This window comes from Mus caroli, unplaced genomic scaffold, assembly GCF_978045245.1.
Source record: "Mus caroli unplaced genomic scaffold, Mus_caroli_1 scaffold_19, whole genome shotgun sequence".
In the NCBI taxonomy this organism is placed as follows: Eukaryota; Metazoa; Chordata; class Mammalia; order Rodentia; family Muridae; genus Mus; species Mus caroli.
In genome coordinates this window covers 48,241,495-48,267,627 of record NW_028227274.1, presented here as the reverse complement: position 1 = coordinate 48,267,627, position 26,133 = coordinate 48,241,495, and the positions used below count along the sequence as shown (strand labels likewise).

At 41.2% G+C, this 26,133-nt stretch overlaps 1 protein-coding gene across 3 annotated transcripts; it reads right to left on the bottom strand.

Moving 5' to 3' along the window:
* Positions 1–2,245: 2,245 nt before the first annotated feature.
* Positions 2,246–7,066, bottom strand: Fam170a (family with sequence similarity 170 member A). Of its 3 annotated transcripts, XM_029472086.2 has the most exons (5): positions 6,792–7,066; positions 4,817–4,963; positions 3,220–3,981; positions 2,889–2,947; positions 2,255–2,347 (listed from the first exon to the last, which is right to left on the bottom strand). In XM_029472086.2, exons 1-5 carry the CDS (start codon positions 6,844–6,846, stop codon positions 2,258–2,260), a joined length of 1,113 nt encoding a protein of 370 aa, XP_029327946.1. In that variant the 5' UTR covers positions 6,847–7,066; the 3' UTR covers positions 2,255–2,257. The 3 variants fall into 3 exon arrangements, with proteins under 3 accessions (XP_021006488.1, XP_021006489.1, XP_029327946.1); XM_021150829.1 differs by lacking the exon at positions 2,889–2,947 and having other exon boundaries at positions 2,246–2,347; positions 4,823–4,963; positions 6,777–7,066; XM_021150830.3 differs by lacking the exon at positions 2,889–2,947 and having other exon boundaries at positions 2,246–2,347.
* Positions 7,067–26,133: the final 19,067 nt, after the last annotated feature.

Sequence of the window (26,133 nt, the reverse complement as noted above, 5' to 3'; positions counted from 1 at the left end):
CCAACCTGCTACCTGTGTGATCAGTACTATAAATTTGCATTAATAATAAATTTCAACATTACAGGGGAAAATCTCAAAGGGAACAAAAAGAAAAGACTATCATAAAAAGATTAAACAGCAGAGGTGGAAAACTGTTGTAAAGAAATATATCAATCTGTTTTAGTTAGGGTTTTACTGCTGTGAAGAGACACCATGACCAAGGCAACTCTTATAAAGGACAACATTTAATTGGGACTGGCTTACAGGTTCAGAGGTTCTATCCATTACCATCAAGGCTGGAGCAGGGCAGTGCCCAGGCAGGCGTGGTGCAGGAGAGCTGAGTGTCCTGCCTCTTCAACTGAAGGCAGCTAGGAGAAGAAGGGCTTCCAGGCAGCTAGGATGAGGGTCTTAAATCACACACACACAGTGACACACTTCCTCCAACAAGGCCACACCTACTCCAAGAAGGCCATACCTCCAAATAGTGTCACACCCTGAGCCAAACCACCACACAATCATTACAGAAAAACAAGAAAAATGACTAGAACAGGGGGAAAAAAGGAAATGCACTGTATCAATAGTTGTGAATTTATTGTATGTGTGTGTGTGGGCACAGCAATGAACTCCTAGGCACGCATCTTAAAGAGGTTTGGGCTTAAATTGTTCTGAATAGAGGCGATATACAAACTATTAAATTCCCATTCAAAAATCACAGATTCAAACCAGACAAAATCCCAACATAGAGAAGAGGAAGCAGGCATGAGATCCATTCCTAACCAAGAAGCTGTTCTCAATTGATAGCTGCTAATTCTCATTTTTTAGATTTTTTTTTGTGGGGCTTCCTCTTTTGAGAGGCAGAGAGAACAAAGGGGGTAGGAAGATGGGTAGTATCTGAGAGAAACAGGAGAAAGAATATGATCAAAATATATTACACAAAATTTTTTAAATAAATGAAAAACAAGAAACTAATTATATAAATAAGTAAATACTTATGCCAGTAAGACTGGCATATTGGTAGAATGAATTATGAAATAACACTAAAAACTAACATACTAAAAAATACTTAAATAAAACTGATAACCCACAAGTTAGGTAGAAGATGATACACTAAGTGTGCATGCGTATAAGACAGTGAGACAGTGGGATGCATTTGTATCTGAAATCCTTTGGACTTCAAACCCTCTGCAGCTAGAGAGACAACATAATAAAGTTACTACAGCTTCAAGGTGGCACCACTGGTGTCTATCATCAAAAATGTCACACGCATCTAAAATGCCATCAATGGGAGGAGAGGCCCTTGGTCTTGTGAAGATCATATGCCCCAATACAAGGGAATGCCAGGGCCAGGAAGCCGGAGTGGGTGGGTTGGGGAGCAGGGTGGGGTAGGGTATAGGGGACTTTGGGGACAGTATTTGAAGTGTAAATGAAGAAGATATCTAATTAAAAAAAAAGAAAAAGAAAACATAGTCAAGCCAAAGCCTTACTACACAAAGCCTCGGGCTGGTAACTGTGCCTCTCATGTGGTGAGGAAGCCAGCCGAGAAGGGGGCAAGCACTCAGAATAACAGGCGACTGTGGAGTGCCTCTGGGTGGATTTCTGAGAATGGGTTTGAATTCCATCATTTTAATTTTGTTGAGAAATCCACATGTATAGTTTACTTACATAATTTTCACCCCTACTCTTCAACCCTGTCTAACTCCTCCCATCCCCAGACATGAATTCCCTCCTATTGAGCAATTCATAAGACTTTAGGGTTAGATAGCATTGTATTTGAACTAACAAACTCTGGACTTCACATGGTGGTTTCTTTCTAACCCCACCTGTCCTCCAAGCCCCTTTCTTGCTCTATTCAGATTCAGAAACCTGTTGCTGCCCCTCAGCTTTCAAAGACTGGGGACAACCTCACAACAGGCATCAAAATCAGTCTTCGGTGCCTCCTGTCTCTCTGTTGTTCCGGTGGGTGGTAGTGGTGGTGGGCTGAGAAGTGCTGGGGTCAGATTTTGAAAGGATTAAAAAATGTATAAAGAATAAAAATAAGAGGGAAATACATTTTTAACTCATCCGGTTGAGACACAGTGCTAAGTAGAAGATTTCAAAAGTACACAGTTGTAGCCTCAGACTGCGGGCCCCACAGTCTAAAGGATTAATTAGTATTAATTAGTGCTCAATTGCAACCTCCTTGACCAACATCTAGAGATGGGGAGGTGGGCAGCTTGAGTGTTTGGCTAAGAAAACTGCCAGGCACAGTTTGGAAAACAAGCTTTATTGCATAGGATGTTTATGTGTCTGACGGAGTGTTGTTCTCGTCTTCCTTTATACTACTGGCATTGTCTGCTGCCGCTGTTGTCACAATGATCCTTTCTTCTTCCTGAGATTGAGAAAATATGGTAGAACAGGAAGAAGTGAGAAATGCCATGACTGCTGTTTGTCAATTACCCTTTACAATTACTTAATTCCACAGTTCCTTTCCAGATCCACTGCAGCCAAATAAAAGTTCTAGGACATGCCCAGGTTTCCTGAGACCTTCCGTGTGGCTCCCTTTCTCCTCTCTACACTTCCATCTTCCGTACCGGCACTATGGCCATGGGTCACTAAGCTCTCAACTCAAGACTACACACTTTCAGAGCTAAACCTCTGATCCTGCTCGGTCCACATCCTCTCTCCAGGCCATCCCTGGTCCCTGAGGTTGTGCTGAGCTATCTGCTTAGAGGGACAACAGCATTTCCTCTTAAAGTAGAGGATAATCACGTAGGAAAAGGAAAGGTCCCTTTCAAAGCTCTGCAGTTTCTCGTAAGTAAATACAGGTCAATTTCCCTAGACCTGAGTGTGCCTAAAAATAGCCCAGCACAGCCCTGCTCTCTGTTCTCTGTGCTCCCTAGTCCGTAAGCTTTCTATTCTTGGGGCCTTACCTCTCCCAAGAAAGGGCCACCCCATCTTGCATGTTCTTCTGACCCAGGAATCTCAGTTGCTGTGTGGAAACCAAAATAAGGACACTTCTTAATGAGGAAAGGTGCTCTGTCGGCCCTTAGAAATGATCTGAGCTTCCTGCGGGAGCTGGAAAGCTCGGGACAAATCCCAACTTACAGTCGTGTAAGATTCCTGAGCAAGAAGCAGAGGGCCCAGTTAATCTCCCTTCCATCATCCCCAGAGCTGACAAACCACCCACCCCTCTCTTCCTGATGGAGGTGCAAGCCTACCCTAAAGGGGCAAGATTGCTCAACAAACCCAGCCCATGCTCACTTCTGTCCTTTGGAGAATCAAACACACAGCCTGGACATTGGCTCCAGGGTTTCTTCACGCCGACATCTTCTTCTGTGGGCTGCTGCTCCTCAGCCTTCTCTTCCTTGGGTTTCTCTGTTTCCTCGGTGTGGTCCTCTTCCTCCTCCTGGGTGCTCTCTGATTCCATGTTGCCAATCAGCTGAGCCATGGTGAGATGGAAGACGTGGCAGCTGAAGCCTTCCCTGATCCCATATTGCACATGTTCTTGGAGGCTTTCCATGGTGGCGAAGACCCTGCAGCAGGCCATACACCTAAAGCCATTCTCCATGGTCACCAGCCAGTCAGGTGTCTTTGCCCTTGGTCTCTCTTCAACCACGGGAGACCCTGGTGGGCTGTCTGACTCTGGTTTTTCCTCATGTTCTTTCTCTTCCCCAATGGGTTCACTGTCCGACAGGAGGTTTCTGGTGGACACATCAGAAGGTGGATTACCTACCCACACACCCTCAGGAAGGGTGGCTTCTTCCATCCTTGGCTGCTTTTCTAGGGACTCTGAGGTTTCCTTTGTGTCCCAGGAGATGGCCACACCTTTTTTCATTTGCACCTGCATATAGTATATTTTCATCCCCCTCTCCTCTTTGTTCATACACAGAGAGGACACACAAGTCTTATAAGATGGACAGGATGAAGAGGCCTGTTGTGAGGGGGCAGTAGTCGCCTCTCCTTCCGGGACCTGATCTAGTGGTGATCTAGGCTTGGAACTGTCCTGTAGCAATTTCCGGGTTCCTAGGAATTGAAATTAGAAATATAATAGCATCTGCAGAGAGAAAGCTGAGGGACCATGAGTGACATTAGTGTGACACAGGAAAAGATGCCTTGGGGTCATATGATTGAATGATGAGCTTGGTATTTGCCTTATAGGGTTCTATACATGCTGCAGCTTTTTATGTATAAGGATATCGACAGACAGTGTGTACTTAGGAGTGTGGAGTGTGATAGTGAGGCATAAAGACTGAATGAAGCAGAGGCAGAGTGTGTATGCCGTGAAGATGGCATCCTGCGACTTCATCAGTTTGGTCTTTGTGGAGCATGGGAATACCATCATGGGTCATGCATTTTCATAATGTACATGTACTGAGAATATTAGTATCTATGTGGAGTATGGTTACGTATAAAGTATAAAGTCTATGAGTATGTGCTGGGTGAGCCTTGTCTATGATCACTAAACTGATATCTATGCTGAAGAACTATGCAGAACTCTGAAGACAAATCCAAAGGCAGAAACCATACAACTCTTTTAAAAGTGCTTCTCTGGTCCTTTAGCCTGCTGCCCCGGGCCCAGACCCATCTATCTGCTGCTTCATGACTTCTCACCATGAAGTAATTGGTTTGGAAGATCCTGATCCATTACTTCCAAACCAAACTCCAACTCCCTTGGTAGCTCTGAATTTCATCTAGGCTCCTCTTCAGAACCCTGACCACCCCCAACTTCCCTGGGCTTCCTCTCAGCCTTATCCATGAACCTATATGCCTTCTGCCCTGCATCCTGAGCCCCACGCCCCAAGAGTTTCACCCAAGAAGCCCCATACCCAAAGTGTGTCACACCCAAGGAGCCTCGCACCCTTACTACGATGGATGAGCTTGTGTGGAGAAGAAACACAGGAGAAGTATTCGGAGGCAGAGGAGACCTCTCCTACCCCTGGGCTCTGGGCTTTGGGCACTCCACTGGATTCAGGATGAGAGATATCCTCTTGTGACTTTGAAATTCCTGAGGAAGGTATGAAAGGCACAAAGATACGGTGTTTGGTCATGTTTGTACATCATTTACCTATCCAACAAATACTTACTGGTGTCAGACACAAAACTATTACAATAAATACACACATGGCTTGGAATCCCATCCTAATGAATTCTCTACTCCTTAGAGCATACACACACACACACACGCACATACACACACATACACGCACATACATGCACATACATGGTAGAGAAAACCATCACACTCATGGACTATGTGTGCATGTGGTAAAGGGATGGTATGTTGGTATAGCCATTTGTTCTCAGAGAACAGAGGTATGGGACATCTTTATGCATCACATCAGGGCACATATGGGACATGTGTGGCTGTCTCATAGCAGGTCCTTATGAGAGCTCTGTATGTATTATCACATACACTGGGTGCTAGCCAGGTCTAGGTAAAGATACAGAAGCTGCTCCTTACTTTACAGTAAGTGACACTCACCCACCCTCACATCTAACATTGCTCCTCCCAATAAGAATACCAAGATAAAACATTCTATAACATGAGGGTAAATGGGAGAGTTAAACCCATTGCCTTCTCTGGTAGATGACAGTGAGAATTTTTGACAGTACTCTGAGCCACTGTTCATGGACTCAGCCCATGGTCTTCAGGCCCTAGGGTTCACAGAAGTTGCTGGGCTCGACTTTGGGCAAACGCCTCCATCCTAGCTTCTAGGCAGGGTTCCATTTGGCTGCATTGCCTACACATGACTACTCTTTCATAGCAAGCTGCTTCCTTTTAAAATTTGTTTATTTTTCATTTTATGTATATGAGTATTTTGCCTGCATTTATATATGCCCACTGTGGAAATTCCTGTTGCCCAAGATGGTTTTTAAAAAGGGCATCTGATTCCCTGAAACTGGAGTTATCAAGAGTTGTGAGCTGCCCTGTGGGTTCTGGGAATGGAAGCCAAGTCCTCTTATAAGATCAGTAAATCCTCTAAACCACTGAGCCATCTCTCCAGCCTACATGGTATTGTTTGTTTGTTTGTTTGTTTGTTTGGTTGGTTGGTTGGTTGGTTGTTTTCACATACAATAATTTCCATTATCATGCATCCTAGGATATAAACCAGCAACTAGCAGTGATGTCTGCTTTCCCTAGGGTCCTAGTGAGTTTCACACCATCTGGTATAACCTTGGTCTCTTATGAGGCCCTTTTCCCTTCCTTTCCATTTCCTCTGGAAAGTCTAAACCTGTACATTCACATACTTAAAAATTCTTTCTACTCAAGGAATAAAATTTTCATGGTTTCAATATAACAAGCACCTTGACAAACTCTTAATCTTTTGACTAAGCATTTTATTTCTCGAATATTCCTCAACAAGGCCCTTTAATTCATTGGGCTATCTTTTACTCTTTCCAAAAAAGACTCAGTGAAATGCTTTTTTTTTTTTTAAATCAATCCCCATCAGAGCTCCAAGACATGATTCCCAGGGGTAAACGAACCGAATATGAGATACACACACTGAAAGGGATCTCAAAGAATCTGCACCGCTGATGTGTCATATAGCCGGCACCCTAGCAAGACTGGAGTCCCTGGTTCCAAATGCCAGGACCCCAGAAATGCCGGTGGTCAGAAATGAAAAGAACACAACGGACTGTGTGCATCGGGACTCTCTGCACTGTCGCACACCACCGAGACCCCGAAATAGATCTGACAGCATCACATGATAGGCCATCTCTGCCTCTCTGCTTCATCTGAATCCTCCCCATAACCCCTTCCTAGCTCAAGCTTGCCAGCATCCCCCGTGCCGCAAGCCACGCTGCCCACCATATACCTCCTGAATTCTCACCAGCTTCCTTTGACTCTTCAATTTCCAGATGTTTCCTCTTTTGTCGCCGTTTCATGGTGTCAGCCAGAATAATCCCTTCGAGGATACTTAAAAGTCCTTTGAGGATACTTAAAGTCCAAAGTCACCTTTTCCCTACAGGCAGGCTGACCCTTTTAGGCCTTCAGGAAATCCGTTGAGATAATTCGACACAAATTGAAAGTAATTAAGTCTCTTAACTGGCTGAAGAACTGTTTGATTATTTAATCAAACAGCAGCCCTGCCCAGTGTTCACCATGCTGCATGGCTGTTAAGGGTCAAAGGTCACCAGGCCTACTGGAGGATTCTCAGTGATGACATCAGAGCATTCTATGGACCTCAGTCGGACACAGAGTCTGAGGTTTCAGACACCCTGTTTACATGAACAATTCCTTTCTCCCAATGGAACCCCTCTGAGGAACTCAGTTCTAATCTCTCGACTGTGGCAGAATATTTTTAGGTGTTAACATGTTTCTATTTCTTTCTTTTTTTTTCTTTTCTCCTTTTATTTTACCCTTCATTTCTACCCTTAAGCAGGTAGCCAGCTTTGTGTTCATTGTTTCGGGACAGAGGTATTGGCAGAACTGAAACGGTTAATAAATTGCCTCCAAAGCCTCAAACTTTGCAGAAAACAGAATACTGGACCAGAAATATAACATAGGCTATTTTTTTTTTTAGGTTATACATTCAATCTCCTCTTTTTCTACTGAAAGTGTGAAAATACCAATTAGATCAGAGGTCTATGTAAACACTGGGAAAGATGGGCCTTGATGTGGAACTGGGAGAGATATACAAGATATGCCAAAAAGGAGACTGCTGTGTTGTTCAAATAACAGCCACAGCGACCTGCACTATTTAAAGTCCAGGAACCAGGGCAGCCAGGAACTCTGGTGATCACCCTCAAAGCCACCGTCCTGCATGACTTCCAAAGAGAGATGGGTGGAAATACCCAGAAAGCAAGAGCAGAACCAAAGCTTAAATTGACAGTTAAATGGGATTGTGGGTGGGGTAATGACACATTCTTTCAAACATGCAGAAAAAGACACCTCATATCCTATGGACATAAAAAGAAACTTAAGATAATTATACCAAAAAACATAGATAGATAGATAGATAGATAGATAGATAGATAGATAGATAGATAGATAGATGATAGATAGATAGAGATCAACTCCTCAGGAACACAATCAATTGCAACTCATAAAACATGAAATAAATCACCCTGTAACTATGAAGGAAGTCAAAGGTATGATTGTTAAAATTTCAAATGAAATCTCTAAGACCACATATTTGCACTGGAGAATTCTGTGACATATTTTGAGAAGAATTAACTTCAATTATATACCACCTTTTACATGAAAGCAGTAGACGTCTCCATTCATTTCATGAGGCAGAAATACCCTAACCAAAACAAGGCAAGATGATACAAACACAAAAGTAACTTTATACCAATATTTCTCATAGTAAAGATAAAAAAAATCTTCAATAAACCATTAACAATATAATTCAATATATAAAAGAAATTATATACTATTAAAAGGTTTCCACGGATGTAAGGCTGAGCTAATATTTGAAAATCATTTAGAATAATTTATTATATTAACTAGGTTAGAAAAGATAACATCTTAATGCTATAGTTTGGATGTGATTTGAGTCCCACAAAGATTGATATATTAAAGGCATGTTCTCGGGGTGGCAGTACCAGAAAAGGGCAGGTCTTTTAAGAACCTAGACCTAATAGACAAGGGTCTTATGTTCCTGGAAAATATCCCCAGAAGAGAGGCAAGTATTTTTCATAGCACTTCACGGTAGCTGTCATAAGAAGGACAAGCCAGACAGCAGGTTCTATGCTTCCTGGTTGAGATGCAATACTTCCTTTCACATGCACTACCACTGTGATGGGCCTGTTTCCTATTAGGCCTTCAGTGGAGGCTCAATCAAGACCCCTTGATCCCCTAGCTACTTTGCATCACTAAAATAAACTTTAGAAGAAAGAAACATTAGCAACGAGATTGTATGTTGTGTTGTACCAATGCAAACTGGCTATCATGCATTGCAACTGGTACAACAAAATCATTTTAAAATACCGACTTCTTCAATCCCACACAAATGTAAGTAGAGGGAAATTTCCAAGCCCAATAAAGACATCTATATAAACTCTCCTGCTAAGATTGTACTAAACTCAATAGTAAACTGCAGCACATTTTCCCCCTTAAGACTGCAAGCACAGCAAATTTGTCTCCTCACACTGTTCTTCATGATGATGCTCTTAGGATAAAGATGGAAGGTATGGCCAGTCAAATAGGGCGTGAAAAGAGAAGAAAATCTTCACAGATGGGATGGAGGAAAGAAAATGATTCCCATTTACAGATAATGTCGTTGGATAAAAAAAATCTGCAGGGACATATGACACACTAGGAAAAGATAAGCAGTGCAGAGACAGTGAACGAGGGAGAAAGAAAGGCAGCTTTGGGGGGAGAAGGAACTCCTAAACACAGCTGGGAAAAGTAATCAGGATTACTGGGAAGAAGATACGCTTACCCCAGTGGCCTGTCAACATCCATGAGGAACTGCCTCTTTGGCTCCTTGCAGATTAAAATGGGAACAAATGCCCACGACTCTCAAATAAGATGCTAGCAAGTGCCCATTGCAGTCACAGCCTCCTGAAGTCTTCTTTAGGCAACTTATGCTACCTAGGGTGCTGTTAATGAAGTAGAAATAGTTGTTATGACATGCAAAAGTCATCACCATTATGTGTTCAGAACTGATAACCCATCTTTGTGGAACACGCAAGAGTGCAGACTTGTACTTCTGTATATTGTCAATGGACAGGTGAGCACCACAGCTCACATAATGAAGCAGTTATAAAATTAACAAATAATATACAAGACTGAAAAGTTGTAAACAAAGAGCTACATAGCTCAACATAGTAAAATGTGACTCCCTGCAAATTAATATATAGAGTTAGAGTGATTGAACAAAATCCCAGAATAACTTCTGTAGTTAAAGATGTGGATTTTTATTGATATGTAAAGGCAAAGGAACTAGAGTAAGTAAAACAATTTTGAAAAGGAATAGAAACTACCCTATTTCAAGGCATTCTTTTCTATAATAACCAAGCATGTGTGATATTGGCTAAGGTACGAACACATAAATCAATTGAACAGAATAGAGATTTCACTGATAAACTTCCACAAATATACCAAGTGATTTTTGACAAAACGGCAAAAGTAATTCAACAGGGAAAAAGATAGCCATTTCAATAAATGGTGCTGAAGCAATTGGATCCCCGTACAAGAAAGAAATGAATGGCCATCTAAACCTCCCATTTTATACATAAGTTAACTCTGTGGAATTGCATAAAGCTAGAGAAGTAATGGTTCATGGAGTCAGAATAAAACTGTCCAACTTTTAGGGAAGAAACTGAGAAAGGAATCCTCAGAATCAGAGACAGCAGTAACATGCAGGAGTGCAAGCTTCTGTGTAAATTTCCTTAAAGGTAAAACTAAGAACATGATCCACATGATAAAATGATAGACAAATTGGGCTGCATCAGAATTGAAAGCACTTGCTAGAAAAAAAAAAAAAAAGATCCCATTAAAAATGTAAAGAGAGACATATTGGCCCTGATAAAGTATTTGTAAACTATGTATCCAACAAAGGATTAATATCTATAATATAGTGTCTAAAAGTTTCAAAGCCCAGCATTGAAACTAACTAACTGAGTTAGAAAATGGACAAAGGGCATGAAGAGACAAGCTACAGGGGATGAGATACTCAGAGCACATAAGTACATGAAATGGTACTCAGCATCATTAGCCACTGGGAAAATGTCCACATGGTGAGCTGTCACAAAGAAACTATCAGAACAACCAAAGACACCTTAGTGGCAATGTCATGTGCTTACAAGAGTAGAGAGGCTGAGTCCCCTGTGCCTTGCTGGTAAGAATACTAAATAATACCTTCAGAAGAAAATAACAATTTTCAAACTTAATGTAATTACCAAGTGACCCAACAATTATCTTCTTGGGGATTTATCCCAAAGAAAAGATAAGCCTACATACCCACAAAAGCAATCTTATTTTTAAAAGATGCTCATAACTATCTGTTCGTAATAGGCAAAAAGTGAAACCCTTTAGTGGGCGTGTGGTTAAACCACAATGTGTTCACACTGTGAAATTCTGCTCAAAAATTAAAACAACTGATCTTGGATGAATCTTCAGAGAATTGGATAGAGGGAGGTAGGGAGAATGACAATCCAGAATGCTTATATGCTGTGTCATTCTATTTATAAACATTACTGAGATGACAGATTATGAAAGAAAAGTGGCTAGTGGCTGCCCATGATTAAGAAAGACACAAGATGGAAAAGAAAATGGCCAAAGAAAGGTCTCTGAGATTTTGACTTAGCGGCCAGTGGGATGCCCCCACAGTTAAGAGCCCTTGCTTCTACAGAGAACCTTGATTTTGTCCCCAGATGTCACACAGTGGCTCACAACTCCAGTTCCAGGTGATCTGAGGTTTTTTTCTGGCTTTGACCTAGAAGGGATAGCTGTCACAGCCACTCAAAAAACCAGTAACCAAAAAATAGGATTGACCAGGCTGCACATTCACAATACTGGATCTAAAATTATCTGTTAAAGCATGATCCAAGTCCTGTCTACCATGCACTGCTAGGGTGTATACGCAAGGATAGTGCCCTCGTTTGTTTTACTGTTTTCATAATAAATTCCGGAAGGAATGTCTGGAATTCCTCAAAACACTTGGCCTTAAACTGAAAAAGAACGGGAACCTAATTTCCTTTCCTTGCTTCAGAAATGATGGAGCTGGTAAAGTCGAGCTATCTGTGTGGCTTTTATAGTCTGAATACACAAGAAACAATGTTTCTAAGATTTCAAGAAATGGCTGAAAAACTCTTGATTCCCACTTTGCGATTTCGATTATCTTGTTGACACTCTTAAGTCTATGAATAATAGTGGTGGCTGCAGCCGCACAGTTTCAACTGAACTAAAAGCGTCTGCAATCGCTCGGCAGCCTCTGCAAGCCATATGCGACTGACGGTAAATGCTTGGTGCTCTCCTATTTGCTCATAGCTCAGTGCAAAGCCCCAAGTGCCTCAGAGACATTTATGCCTAACAGTTTCTCTGTTATTACTTTAAAGATAACTTGAGTGCCAAATATTTGCTCCATGATGAGAAGCAACACATCTGCGGAAGAAGGATTTATTCATTACAATAAGCTGCTTATTTCTATTCCTACACATCCCATACGCACCTGATAAATTAGAGGCAGCCTTCCACGCTTGCCCAAATTGTGGGAAAATGACGATGCCATTTCCATCCTTTAATCTCTCCTGCTCAGAGTCACACTTTAGAGAGCATTGCCCCTTTTGCTCAGATCATAAATGGCTTACTAAGATGAGAGGACCGAAGCCTGAGATGGTCAACCAAACCTTCAAAGCGCTGTGACATTTTCGAGTCTAAAACACAACAGTCACCTTTTACCTTTCTGGCTAATTTAGCCAAACCTCCCACCTCAATCAAACAGAGCTCAGGCCTTCACCCAGGTCCTGTTGTTTGACTTGTACAGATTTTTCAAATACAATCTGAAAGGTCATTTTTTTTAAAGAATCTTTCCAGATTCCCCTTAAGGAGGGTCCCCCACTTTCCCAGTTACCAAAGGCTATCAGTAGTTTCTGTGACAGCTCTGCTAAGAGTCAGTTCTACAACACAGTTGACTCTTTAAAGAGATGTGTGTTTCTCTTCTCCTGATTTTCACAATTCTTCACACTTACTTTCCCTATACCCCCTCCAAACCAAACACTTAAATAGCAAAGCCCTTGCATTTTGCTATGCCCAACCTCTTATATACTACCACCACCCCCCAAAAGACTCTTAAATAGTAAAAGCATTGCATCTTGCTTTCCTTGCCCAAACAGGATCCCAACCTGTTCCTTCACCCTCCACCCCCAACAGCAGAGAAAAGTGATATCTGCATTTATCCGGAAAATCTCCCATTCCATTCCCTCTGTCATCACACTGGCTATCTAATCCAAAATGAGAAAGGGAGAAAGGACACCTGTCCTGTGTAACTGACCTAACCCTCTTCATCGCTGCCACAAACTTCACTACCTAGAATTTAACCATAGAATTAGTATAAATTTAGTATTTTGAGTGTTAAGCCTTAAATCATTTTCTTCCGTTATAAATGTATTTATGAAAACTGAGACTTTAAATCACTACCAGCCTACACTTAAGCAAGGACTAGAGGAAGACACATGGAAATCAGGCTATTTTTGACTAATACATATAGATAAAGAACAAAGAAGAAATGGAGTGAGTAGGAAGGTGGTGAGGAAGTACCAAAATGTAATATTCAACTTCCTTATGAATTTCCTATAGACCAGTCTTCCTGAGATGGTACCCCTGAGTTAGACAATGGATTAATAAAAGTATATAAATATGCATATAGATATAGATATACATATATACATATATTCATAGTCAATAATGTTAAAAGTAAATTGAGACTCAGTGTTTCAATAGCCATATTGTAATCAGTGTGTAATTAAAAAGGAGCACTGAGACTAAGGTAAAAACCAGAAGTGTGAAAGAAATATTCCCATCAGGGTCTTAAGTGATGTGTATAGATTATAAGTAAGGGAAGCAAGCTTTAGAAAGGAAATCAGAGGACTGAGGGACCTGAGATAAACTCCTAACCCAAAGGATTCATTTCAGCTGAGCCACATCTTCCTTTAAAATCCCACTTTGTAGGGTTTCAGAATTTTCCTCCATGGACCATATGCCCTGGACATCAGCTCCCCGATGGGAAAGATATTGCTCCCCACTGGCCAGTATCTTGGTGTCTCTTCAACAAGATAAGCAGTATATCCACAATGGGGGAACAACCTGAACCACTGGAAAATCCCACACTCTAAACATCTCTTGATTCATAAATGTTGTCTTCCTGATGTTTACAGTCCTATGAAAGATCAAAAGAAAATGCTTCCCTACATGTTCCGGTGCAGTCATTGGCCAGAGGCTGAGAGAGCAGAGCAGTGTCTTCTCTGTCCTCAGGGAAGCATTAAAATGGTCAACCTTGAACTTCTCTTTCCAGGATATTTACTGCTTGTCACTACAGGAATTCTGTTGTAGGATGTGAGCAAAAACATCCTATCATTCGCAGTTTGTGCTTGAGAGGGTGAAGGGGGATCAGAGTCCTGAGACTGTCTGAACAATTGGAAATGTTGACCTGGCATACAGTAGCAAGCAGTACACTTGCTGGAAAATACTTTAAAGTGTATATGGAGGCTTTAACCAGCTCTCTATCTCTTGAGTGCCATAAGATTTCCATATCTTAGAAATGTTGCCAATAACTCAAATTCAATCTTCTCCCAGGGAGAGTCTATGACTGCAAATTTTTTTGGAGCCTGACAATATTTAATGTCTGATAACATTTATAAAATCTCGGGGGGGGGGGGGCGGGGTGACGGGACACTGGAGAGATTGCTCAACAGCTAAGAGAACTGACTGTTCTTGCAGGGAACCCAGGTACTTAAGTTCACAGCTATCTGTAAGTCCAGTCCTAGGGTATCCAGCACCCTTTTCTGGCCTCAGTGAGCACTGTACACACATGGTGCATGGACGTACATATGCATTTCTTTTTAGAAAACAAAAAGGCAAAAGAATTAATTCAGCTGGATGAGTTGGAATGCTAGGTGAAAAATTATCAAATATATACCGGCAGCCCTGGGTCTGCAGGGCTCACTGTCTAAAACAAGCATATTGAAGACACAGAAAAGACAACTGTCAGAGCAAAGAAAATGGTGTTCCTGTGGATGCTTTCCTTCTCTTCCTCTTATCAGCCTCCCAACGTAGAGCCTGACCCAGTGACCAAAGCATAGGCAAAGTCTAGCAGCTGCTGGGTTATTCCAAATTGGGAAGTACAATGTTTGTGAAATCCAGTTGTGTGATGCCCTTGAATTTCCTGGAAAAAAAATGGTTCTTTCAAGTAGCTCTCTGACTCATCAAGCATCTGCGGTCCTGCTCATCATCACTGTTTATAGAAAACTACATATTTGGGCAGGTGTTACTGAAAATTCTTCCTTGTAAAGGCAAATCTGTTTCCTGGCAACCTCCTGTTGTTTATCATTGCGCTGGCTAACTTTGGTTGTCTACTTGACTACATCTGGAGGCAACTGAGCAGTTTGATACAACTGTGGATGATTTGTGTGTGTGTGTGTGTGTGTGTGTGTGTGTGTGTGTGTGTGTGTGTGTGTGTGACTGGATAATTTGAGATGAACAGACCAACCCTAAATCTGGATCATTTGAGGTCAAAAGAACAAACCTATATCTATACTTGGCAGCCCATATAAAAGGACCAGTAAGAAGGAAGCTTTTGCTGTCTTCCCATATCTCCTCACTCTCTCCCTTACATGTACTCTACTGCTGAGGCCCTACATTGCTGGTATTACAACCTACTTCTTCAAGATTCTAATGTAGACCAAAGACATACAGCCTCATGGGCTGAACAACTACCAGATTCTTGGCCTCTCTGCTACAAGAGAGCCATTGTTAGACTAGCCAGACCACAACCTGTAAGCAATTCTAATAGATTTTTGTTCAATAGATATAGACTCAGTCTATCACTTCTGTTCCTCTGGAAAATTCAGTCCAATACACTAGTTTATCCTTTGGAGTCATGTAGAATAATTTATATTCTTCTTCTTTTAGACAGACCTTATAATATTTAATGGAAATTATCTCAACCTTTAAAGCCTTTTCATGAGCTACAAGATACTGCCTGTAAATACCCAAATCTCATTTCCCTTTTGGCATCCAATTTCTCCTCAATGAGCCCTGATAGCTATGTTTATTTTAAGTTCTGACATAGAATTGTAACTCAGATCTGCCAGAGCAAAATGAATGCAGTTCTCCCTCAATCATAGATATATTTGCTTAAGACTGTTTGTTCATTTTTTGTGTGTGTAATTAAATCAGTGTGAAGCTGTTAGACTCCTTTTGAAATGACAAAACAAAAATTCAAAACTTTCATCATCAAATAATGCAGAATCTGGACGTTGCCTGTCCCTCACCCAACGCCCACTGGAGCACAGAGAACTCTTTGTTTAGCTCTGAACCCCATTTTTTATTTATTATTTTCTTTATATACATGTCAAATGCTATCCCAAAAGTTCCCTATACCCTCCCCCCCCCACCCTGCTCCCCTACCCACCCACCCCCACTTCTTGACCCTGGTGTTCCCCTGTACTGGGACATATAGAGTTTGCAAGACCAACGGGCCTCTCTTACCAGTGATGGCCGACTAGGCCATCTTCTGCTACATATGCAGCTAGAGACACAAGCTCTGAGGGTACTGGTTAGTAAGCCTCCAAACGCAACCACCATTGCATACGCCAGCAAGATTTTGCTGAAAGGACCCTGATATAGCTGTCTCTTGTAAGGCTATGCCGGGGCCTGGCAAACACAGAAGTGGATGCTCACAGTCAGCTATTGGATGGAACACAGGGTCCCCAATGGAGGAGCTAGAGAAAGTACCCAAGGAGCTGAAGGGGTCTGCAACCCTATAGGTGGAACAACAATATGAACCCCATTTTTAATGGGGTTATTTGAATTTCTGGAGTCCAGTTTCTTGAGCTCTTTGTATATATTGGATAGTCCCCTATCAGATTTAGGATTGGTAAAAATCCTTTCCCAATCTGGTGGCCTTTTTTTCTTACTGACACTGTCTTTTGCCTTACAGAAGCTTTGCCATTTTATGAGGTCCTATTTGTCAATTCTTGATCTTACTGCACAAGCCATTGCTATTCTGCTTAGGAGTTTTTCCCCTGTGCCCATATCTTCGAAGTGTTCCCCCACTTTCTCCTCTATAAATTTCAGTGTCTCTGATTTTATGTGGAGATCTTTGATCCACTTAGACTTGAGCTTTGTACAAGGAGATTAGAATGAATCAATTCGCATTCTTCTACATGATAACCACCAGTTGTGCCAGCACCATTTGTTGAAAATGCTGTCTTTTTTCCACTGGATGGTTTTAGCTCCCTTGTCAAAGATCAAGTGACCATAGGTGTGTGGATTCATTTCTGGGTCTTCAACTCTATTCCATTGAATTCTACCTGTCTGTCACTGTACCAGTACCATGCAGTTTTTATCACAATTGCTCTGTAGTGCAGCTTGAGGTCAGGCATGGTGATTCCACCAGAGGTTCATTTTCTCCAGTTCTACCCATTTATTTTTACCTGCAAATTTTTATTTTATTTTATTTTATTTTATTTTATTTTATTTAAAGCTGAATTGTATCTGTTGTATATGGGTACAACATCTAATGAATGGATTCTTGTCCTCTATTCATTAGCTGGTGGAAGTTGGGAATTATTCCATTTTCTGACTTTTATGAAGTAGAACAGCAATGAACATAGATATGCAAGTATCTCTATAGTGTATGAGTCCTTTGGGTATATGCAAGCAATGGCACATCTATTTCTAGCACATATTTCTAGCTTTGTGAGGAACCACCACACCTGTTTCCTAGTGGTAATATCAGTTTTCACTTTAGCAAAAATGAATAAGGTCCCTCTTTCTCCCTTATCTTTGCTAGCATTCTCTTGTAATTTATTTTCACTTTATTACCTCAAGCTTCTTTAAAAGATCTCCAGATCAAAAGTGGTCACCTTAAGTTAGTATGAAACTTAGCAAATTAAGTATACAAGCTTTTGTCCCCATAAAAGAACATCTGATGTGTTAAACAATTGTCAAGTGTATCTTTCCCAGTTAGGGTTAAAACATAAAGGACAGATTCAGGCCTATCATTAGAATCGTCTGGGTATGAATCACAGCCACAGTGATGAATAGTAGTCATCCCAAGGTACCTCAATTTCCTACCCACAAATACAGATACGCTCTCACCCTGGCAATGTCCTTCTATGAAGGGTCTGACTCAATGCCTATCAATAGGCAGAGGGTAGCTAAAGAGTGGCATATTCTCCAACACCCCCAGACCATTCCAGCTTATACCTCACCTCAGTTAAGAGAAACTTACACTTGCTAGTCTTCATAACTCCATATCTTCCCACTTTCTAGCTTAAGAAGATACCAACATTGTTCTTGAATACCAATGTAAGCATCTAGCTTCAAACTTAATCGTATATCATTTAGAAATAATCAGATTTCCATTCTGGCCTCTCACTTTCACAGGGGATGCTTGAAAATTCCAGTTCATGAGTATGTAAGATTACCTGTTACAAATGAGGGAAAAACAGTTGCCCTCTTCAGGTCCAGACAGGCACACAGAACCGATGCACCAGGTCTAATCTATTTAGAAAATAGGTTGGCATTGACATTTCTTATGTTTTTAATGTTGACCCAATTTTAAGCTCTATTTCTCTCCTTAAGTAATGGTATTCCAAGACACAGCTGTAACAGGAAGGGTCAGACGTAGCTGATGGGGAAAGGCAGCATCTAATATATCCAATTTCTGGCCTATGCTTCGGCAAGCTAAAAGAAAATTTTGTTGGTCTCCAGTGTACATCCTGAGCAGTAAAATTAAGACAGTCCACTCCCACACTGCTTCAGACAGACTGAGGTAATTGTTAACCGTTATGGCTTTAGCAACTTGAGTGGGAGAAGATGAGAATTCTGAAAACGATTTATTTACTGAAAAGCATCCCAAATATCTCATTAGTCTGCTTTTCATTTCGTAAACTTTCCTTTCATTAAAAGTGTCATGCTCTGCAGTTCAGGAAAAAAAAATAATACTGCCTCTGAGGAGGCCCAGCTGTGGAGCAGAAGGAACGAGTTAGATCTAAACTTGACTTGCGGGCATCACAGGCTAACCTGGGTTTCTTCATCTGAAAGGAGAAGACAAATGCCTCTGAATACTGAGGTCAGTTGTATGACTTGGGTACCTTGTTTTGTTTCTTCAAGGTTCAGTCATCTCCAAAATGGCAACCAGATCAATTTCCCTCAGTGTGTGGTGAGTATTTAATGAGTGGATACATGCAAACTGACTAGAAATGCTCCTTAAGGATTTGTCATCATCAGCATCATGTATTTAATGACACAGGTAAAGGGTGCCTTGCATAGTATCATGAGACATAACCAGGGAAAAACACCTCTGCTCATTCCCAGAAAGTTTCCATTGAGATCCAAGAAAATTACAGGATGCAATAATGTATTCATTCTATTGTACAAACATAGAGTTGGGATTTTTAAGGGAAGGATCCTGTAGAGCAATCTTCTTTGCACAGTCAATCAGACAGGTGGAGAGAGCAGTTTTCCTGAAAAATTAACATAGTTAATACATTAAAATCCCAGCTCTCCCAATAAATGACAACTGCATTTTTGTCCCAGTATTTTTCTGCTTTTAAAAATCACCTTCCTACGAACAGTTTGCACACTTTTAACGTGTGTCTGCTTTTCTTTGTGATGCCTGTGAGCTCGGGGGAGTTGGGGGAGGTGATAGATGACGGAATGGATAGAATGTCTCTCCCAGCAAATCTTCCTAGTTCTGGAAGTCCCAGTTCAAACTAAAGAGCTTTCATCTCCCTCTAAAAACAGAAGCAGTGTGGCTCACTGATTGAGGTTAAGCAAGCTCTGACTCCCCCGGCTAATTTTTTTTTTCATTGAAAATAGATTCTTTTCTGATATGATACATCCCAACCACAGTTTCCCCCACCTCCACTCCTCGCAGCTACAGACACACACACACACACACACACACACACACACACACACTCACTCACACATACCTCCCCTCTTTTCCAGATAAACTCTCCTTCTTTTTCTCTTCAGAAAAGAGTGGGCCTCCTAGAAACCACAGCCAAACAGAAAAAAAAAAAAAAAGACACAAGATACAATAAGACAAGGCAAAAACCCTAATATGGAAGACAAGTGAATCAAAAGAAGGAAAAGAATCCCAAGAGAAGGCAAAAGAGTCAGAGACACACCTGCTCTCACAAAAACACAAGACCAATGACGATAACATATGTGTAGAAGACCCAGGTAGACCCATGCAGGCCCCATGCTTGCTACTTCAGCCTCTGTGAGCCCTGCTTAGTTGATTAGGTAGGCCCTGTTCTGATAACCTTAAGCTCTTCTTCCACTCCTCACTGCTCCATTCCACTTCCAAAGGGTGCCCTGAGCTCCAAAGAGGAAACCTTTCTGATAATGACAGTGACAATAGCAGAATGTCATTAGGAATCATTTCACTGATTTTTTTTTCCCCATGTTTGGTTCTACCTTTGGTCTCTGGGCTATCCAGTGTTCCTGGTCATCCAGGAAGTATAGGACATGCACCCCCTCTCATGGCATGGGCCTCAAGTTAAACCAAACATTGGATGTCCACTCCAACAAATTCTGTGCCACCATTGTCCCAGACCACCTTGCGGGCAGGACAGATTGTAGGTGGAGGGTTTTGTGCCTGGGTTAGTATCCAGGTTTCTCTTTCTGTAGTCTTCAGGGCATCTTCTTATGCCAAAGAGAGACTAGAACATAGGAGTGAAGACTCCATGCAGGTACCAGTTCAACTTTTCAATGTTCAATGAGCTATGTGAAAGTTTTCCTTGAAAATGGAGACCCACAGTCAGTTTTCAGAGAGTGACCTGTCCTAGCATCACCCTGTGTTGTTAAGGGACCTCAGTGGGAGCCCCCCACCTTGGCCATCAATTCTACCAAATGCTACCCAGTCCCGCCACTGGAAACCTTGCCTGGCTACAAATATAGCTAGTTCAGATTCCATACCCTTCATCACTAGGAGTCCTCAGTAGAGTCACCCTCAGAGATTCCAGGAAGTTTCCACACCATCCCCACAATGTTACAAATTCCAGCTGTCTCTTCTCACACTCACTCCCTCCATCCATTCTCCACATACACACCTGATCCTTCCATCCTCTCCAACCCCCAGTTCACCTGAAATACTTATTCTAATTCCCTCATGTGCTCCCCAACCCCAGAGCCCTCCTCTTTATCTACCCTCTCTGGGTCTGGGGATTTAGTTTGTTTATCATTTATTTAATAACTAATATCCACTTGTAAGTGAACACATACCATATTTGTCTTTCTGGTTCTGGATAACCACACTGAAGATGATTTTTTAATAATTGCATCCATTTGATGCAAATTTCATAATGTCATTTTTTTGACAACTGAGTAATACTCCATTGTGTAAATATACCACATTTTCTTTATCCATTTGTCTGTTGAGGTACATCTAGGCTGTTTCCAATTTCTGGCTGTTATGAATAAAGCCACAAAGAATATAATCAAGCAAGTGTCCTAGTGGTAGGATTGAGCATTCTTCGAGTATATGTCCAAATGTGGTGTATCTGGGACTTGAGGTAGGTCACTTCCCATTTTCTGAGGAATGCTCAAATAGATTTCCATGGTTGTATGACTTTGCACTCCCACCAGCAATGGAGGGATGTTGCCTTTGCTCCATATCCTTGCCAGCGTGAGTTACCACTTGTGTTATTGATCTTAACCATTCTGACAGGTGTAAGATGGCATTTCAAAGTAGTTTTGGTTTGTATTTCCCTGGTGGCTAAGGATGTTGAACATTTATTTTAAGTGTTGCTCAGCCATTTGTATTCCTCTGTTGAGAATTATTTGTTTAGATCTGTACCCTATTTTTAAAATGAATTATTTGGTTTTTTGATATCTAATTACTTGAATTATTTATATAATTTATATATTTGGATATTATACCTCTATCAGATATGGAGTTGGTAAAAATATTTTCCTATTCTATTAGCTCTCTGTTTAGTTGAGGGTGTCTTTTGGCTTACAGAAGCTTTTCAGTTTCATGAGGTTCCATTTCTTAATTGTTGACTATAGTAGTCTAAGACCACTGTGCTATCAGTGTTCGGTTCAGAGAGTTTTCTCTGAACAAAAGAGATAAATTTATGCCTGGGACTTCCATTTGAGTCCACTGATTAACATATATTTTTATGCATATGCTTCCCTTCTTTTCCTTTTGCTGGTATGAGACTATTTATTTCCTGTGTTTTCATGGGTGTAGCTAATTAACCTCCTTGAGTTGGAGTTCTCCTTCCAGTACCTGCTGTAGAGCTGGATCTGTAGAAGAATTTTGTTTAAATTTGACTTTATCATAGAATATTCTATTTTCTCCATCTATCATGATTGAAAGTTTTGCTGCATACAGAATTCTGAACTGACATCTGTGGTGTCTTAGAGCCTCAATGCCCTTCTGGCTTTTAGAGTGTTCATTAAGAAATCTGGTGTACAGCCGGGCATGGTGGTGCACGCACTCGGGAGGCAGAGGCAGGTGGATTTCTGAGTTCGAGGCCAGCCTGGTCTACAAAGTGAGTTCCAGAACAGCCAGGGCTACACAGAGAAAAACTGTCTCGAAAAGCCAAAGGGAAAAAAAAAAGAAATCTGGTGTACAATCAAAGAAAACACATGGTGAAACTTGTGGCTTTAGCTATATTTGTAGCAGAGGATGGCCTAGTTGGTCATCAATGGGAGGAGAGGCCCTTGGTCCTATGAAGGCTCTATACCCCAGTGTAGGAGAATGCCACGACCAGGAATGGGAGTGAGTGGGTTGAGGAGCAGGGGGAGGGGGAAGGGGATAGGGGATTTTCAGAGGGGAAACCAGGAAAGCGGATAACATTTGAAATGTAAATATAGAAAATATCTTAAAAAAAAAAAAAAAAGAATGGAATCATGAGGGAGGAATTCTGAGTGTGAGAAAAATCCGAGAGGATTCAGAAACAGAATTGTTTTCGGAGTGTGCTCTCATCCTTCCTCCAGGTGGAGTGTGCTCTCATCCTTCCTCCAGGTGGAGTGGACAGGAGTAAGCTTGTTCCAGCAGTAGTAATTCATATGACTCTAAGAAAAACATATCTTGGCTCTTGTGGCTTGTCCTTGTGATTGAAGACTTTAAAATGTGATGCCTTTTAACCTTCAGAGTATAAAAATGTGTGATGCTCTGAGAGCTGTTTGCTGTTGGGTGTGACTTATGTCTCTGCCTTATTTTATGCCCTACCTTTCTAGGTTCACGCCACCAACCAGAGTGGTAAACAGAGGAAGACACATTGGAAGTCCATTTCTAATAAACACACTCAAAATATTTAACTACTTTATAGTGCTTTAACATAGTTTGTATTACTTCACTGTGACAATATATCTTGGTAAAGTCAGTGTGATGTATGCCAATAAATTTTACTGTTTTACAGTGAAGAAGAAGAAGGAGGAGGAGAGGAGGAGGAAGAAAGAAGAAGAAGAAGAAGAAGAAGAAGAAGAAGAAGAAGAAGAAGAAGAAGAAGAAGAAGAAGAAGAAGAAGAAGAGAAAGAAAGAAAGAAAGAAAGAAAGAAAGAAAGAAAGAAAGAAAGAAAGAAAGAAAGAAAGAAAGAAAGAAAGAAAGAAAGAAAGAAAGAAAGAAAGAAGTCTGGTGTATTAGGTATGATTTTATATATTATCTGTTCTTTTTCCCTTGCAACTTTTTAAATTGTTTTTGTTCTTTATGCTTAATGTTTTGATTAATATTTGGGAGGGGCATCCTTTTCTCATCCAATTTATTTGGTTTAAGCTTCTTGTGCCTTTAAAGGCATCACCTTCTTTAGGTTAAGAAGTTTTTCTTCTATAGTGTTCTTGAAGATATTTTCTGGGCTTTTGAGCTGGGATTCTTCTTCTCTTCCTCCTCTTCCTCCTCTTCCTCTTCCTCCTCCTCCTCCTTCCACTATTCCTATTATTTGTAGGTTTGGTCCTTTCATAGTGTCTCAGATTTTCAGGATGTTTTATGTCAGGTAATTTTTTTAGATTTAACATTTTTGTTGATCGATATATCCATTTCTTCTATCATGCCTGAGATTCTCTCTTCCATCGCTCATATTTTGTTGGTAAAGCTTTTGCCTATCATTTCTGTTCACATTACTAAATTTTTCATTTTTCCAGAATTCACTCTGCTTTGTTTTCTTTATTGTTTCTATTTCCATTTTCTGGTCTTGGGCAGTTTTATTTGTTTCCTTGAATTGTTTGTTTGTTTGTTTGTTTGTTTGTTTGTTCTTGTCTTTCTTTAAAGGATTTATTCATTTCCTCCAATTCTTCATATTTTCCTAACTTTCTTTGGGGAAATTATTTATTTCCTCTTTAAGGACCACTACCATCTTAATAGTTAGTTGTAAGATCTTTTTCTTGTGCTTTAGCTATATTGGAATATTCAGGGCCTGATATGGTAGGATAGCTGACCTCTGGGGAAAACATATATCCCTGGTTGTTCTTGATTGTCTTCTTATGGCATCTAGTGTCTCGGGTGATTATAGGTATAGGTGCTGGTTTCTGGGTTTGTCTTTACTGGGTGGGTGCTTTGTTCCTTAGTTTCCATTTCCTCTCAGGATTTTCAGAGTGGACTGGCTGTGTGGTGCCTCTTTTACTGGCCTGCATAGTTAGTGTATTCATGGAGAATGCTTGCTGGTGTTAGAGGCTGGGGAAAAGGGAGGCCAGGGGAAAATGCTCTGTTGCAACCCTACTTGTACCCTAATAAGGGGGTCTTGAGGAACAGAAGTGAATGGAGAAGGTTTTTGAGCAGCCTACCTGGTCATCAGGTAGGAATGGCCTGAACTTCGGTGGGGTGTGTCTGTTCAAGTTAAGGGCTAGGACACAGGAATGAGGCAGGAAGGGAAGGCTAGGAGAGCAATGGTCTGTGGGATCCACAGGAAATGTGAACAGAGAGAAGGAGAAGCTGCATCTGGTGTCCTGTTGCAGCTCTCGGATTAGGTCTGGGAAACAGAGTCCCCTTGGCTAATTTTTTTTTAATTTTTAATAATTTTATTACATATTTTCCTCAATTACATTTCCAATACTATCCCAAAAGTCCCCCATAGCGCCCCCCACTTCCCTACCCACCCATTCCCATTCTTTTGGCCCTGGCATTCCCCTATATTGGGGCATATAAAGTTTGCAAGTCCAATGGGCCTCTCTTTCCAGTGATGGCCGACTAGGCCATCTTTCGATACATATGCAGCTAGAGACAAGAGCTCCGGGGTTCTGGTTAGTACATCATGTTGTTCCAACAATAGGGTTGCAGATCCCTTTAGCTCCTTGGGTACTTTCTCTAGCTTCTCCATTGGGAGCCCTGTGATACATCCAATAGCTGACTGTGAGCATCCACTCCTGTGTTTGCTAGGCCCCGGCATCGTCTCACAAGAGACAGCTATATTTGGGTCCTTTCAGCAAAATCTTGCTAGTGTATGCAATGGTGTCAGCGTTTAGAAGCTGATTATGGGATGGATCCCTGGATACGGCAGTCTCTAAATGGTCCATCCTTTCATCACAGCTACGAACTTTGTCTCTGTAACTCCTTCCCTGGGTATTTTGTTCCCAATTCTAAGAAGGGGCACAGTGTCCACACTTTGGTCTTCATTTTTCTTGAGTTTCATGCGTTTATCAAATTGTATCTTATATCATGGGTATCCTAAGTTTTGGGCTAATATCCACTTATCAGTGAATACATATTGTGTGAGTTCTTTTGTGATTGTGTTACCTCACTCAAGATGATGCCCTCCAGGTCCATCCATTTGGCTAGGAATTTCATAAATTCATTCTTTTTAATAGCTGAGTAGTACTCCATTGTGTAAATGTACCATAATTTCTGTATCCATTCCTCTGTTGAGGGACATCTGGGTTCTTTCCAGCTTCTGGCTATTATAAATAGGGCTGCTATGAACATAGTGGAGCATGTGTCCTTTTTACCGGTTGGGACATCTTCTGGATATATGCCCAGGAGAGGTATTGCTGGATCCTCCGGTAGTACTATGTCCAATTTTCTGAGGAACCGCCAGACTGATTTCCAGAGTGGTTGTACAAGCTTGCAATCCCACCAACAATGGAGGATGTGGAAAATCTTGCTAGTGTATGCAATGGTGTCAGAGTTTAGAAGCTGATTATGGGATGGATCCCTGGATACGGCAGTCTCTAAATGGTCCATCCTTTCATCACAGCTACGAATCACATCACAGCTCTTTCTCCACATCCTCGCCAGCATCTGCTGTGACCTGAATTTTTGATCTTAGCCATTCGGACTGGTGTGAGGTGGAATCTCAGGGTTGTTTTGATTTGCATTTCCCTGATGATTAAGGATGTTGAACATTTTTTCAGGTGCTTCTCTGCCATTCGGTATTCCTCAGGTGAGAATTCTTTGTTCAGTTCTGAGCCCCATTTTTTAATGGGGTTATTTGACTTTCTGGAGTCCACCTTCTTGAGTTCTTTATATATATTGGATATTAGTCCCTTATCTGGTTTAGGATAGGTGAAGATCCTTTCCCAGTCTGTTGGTGGTTTTTTTTTTTGTCTT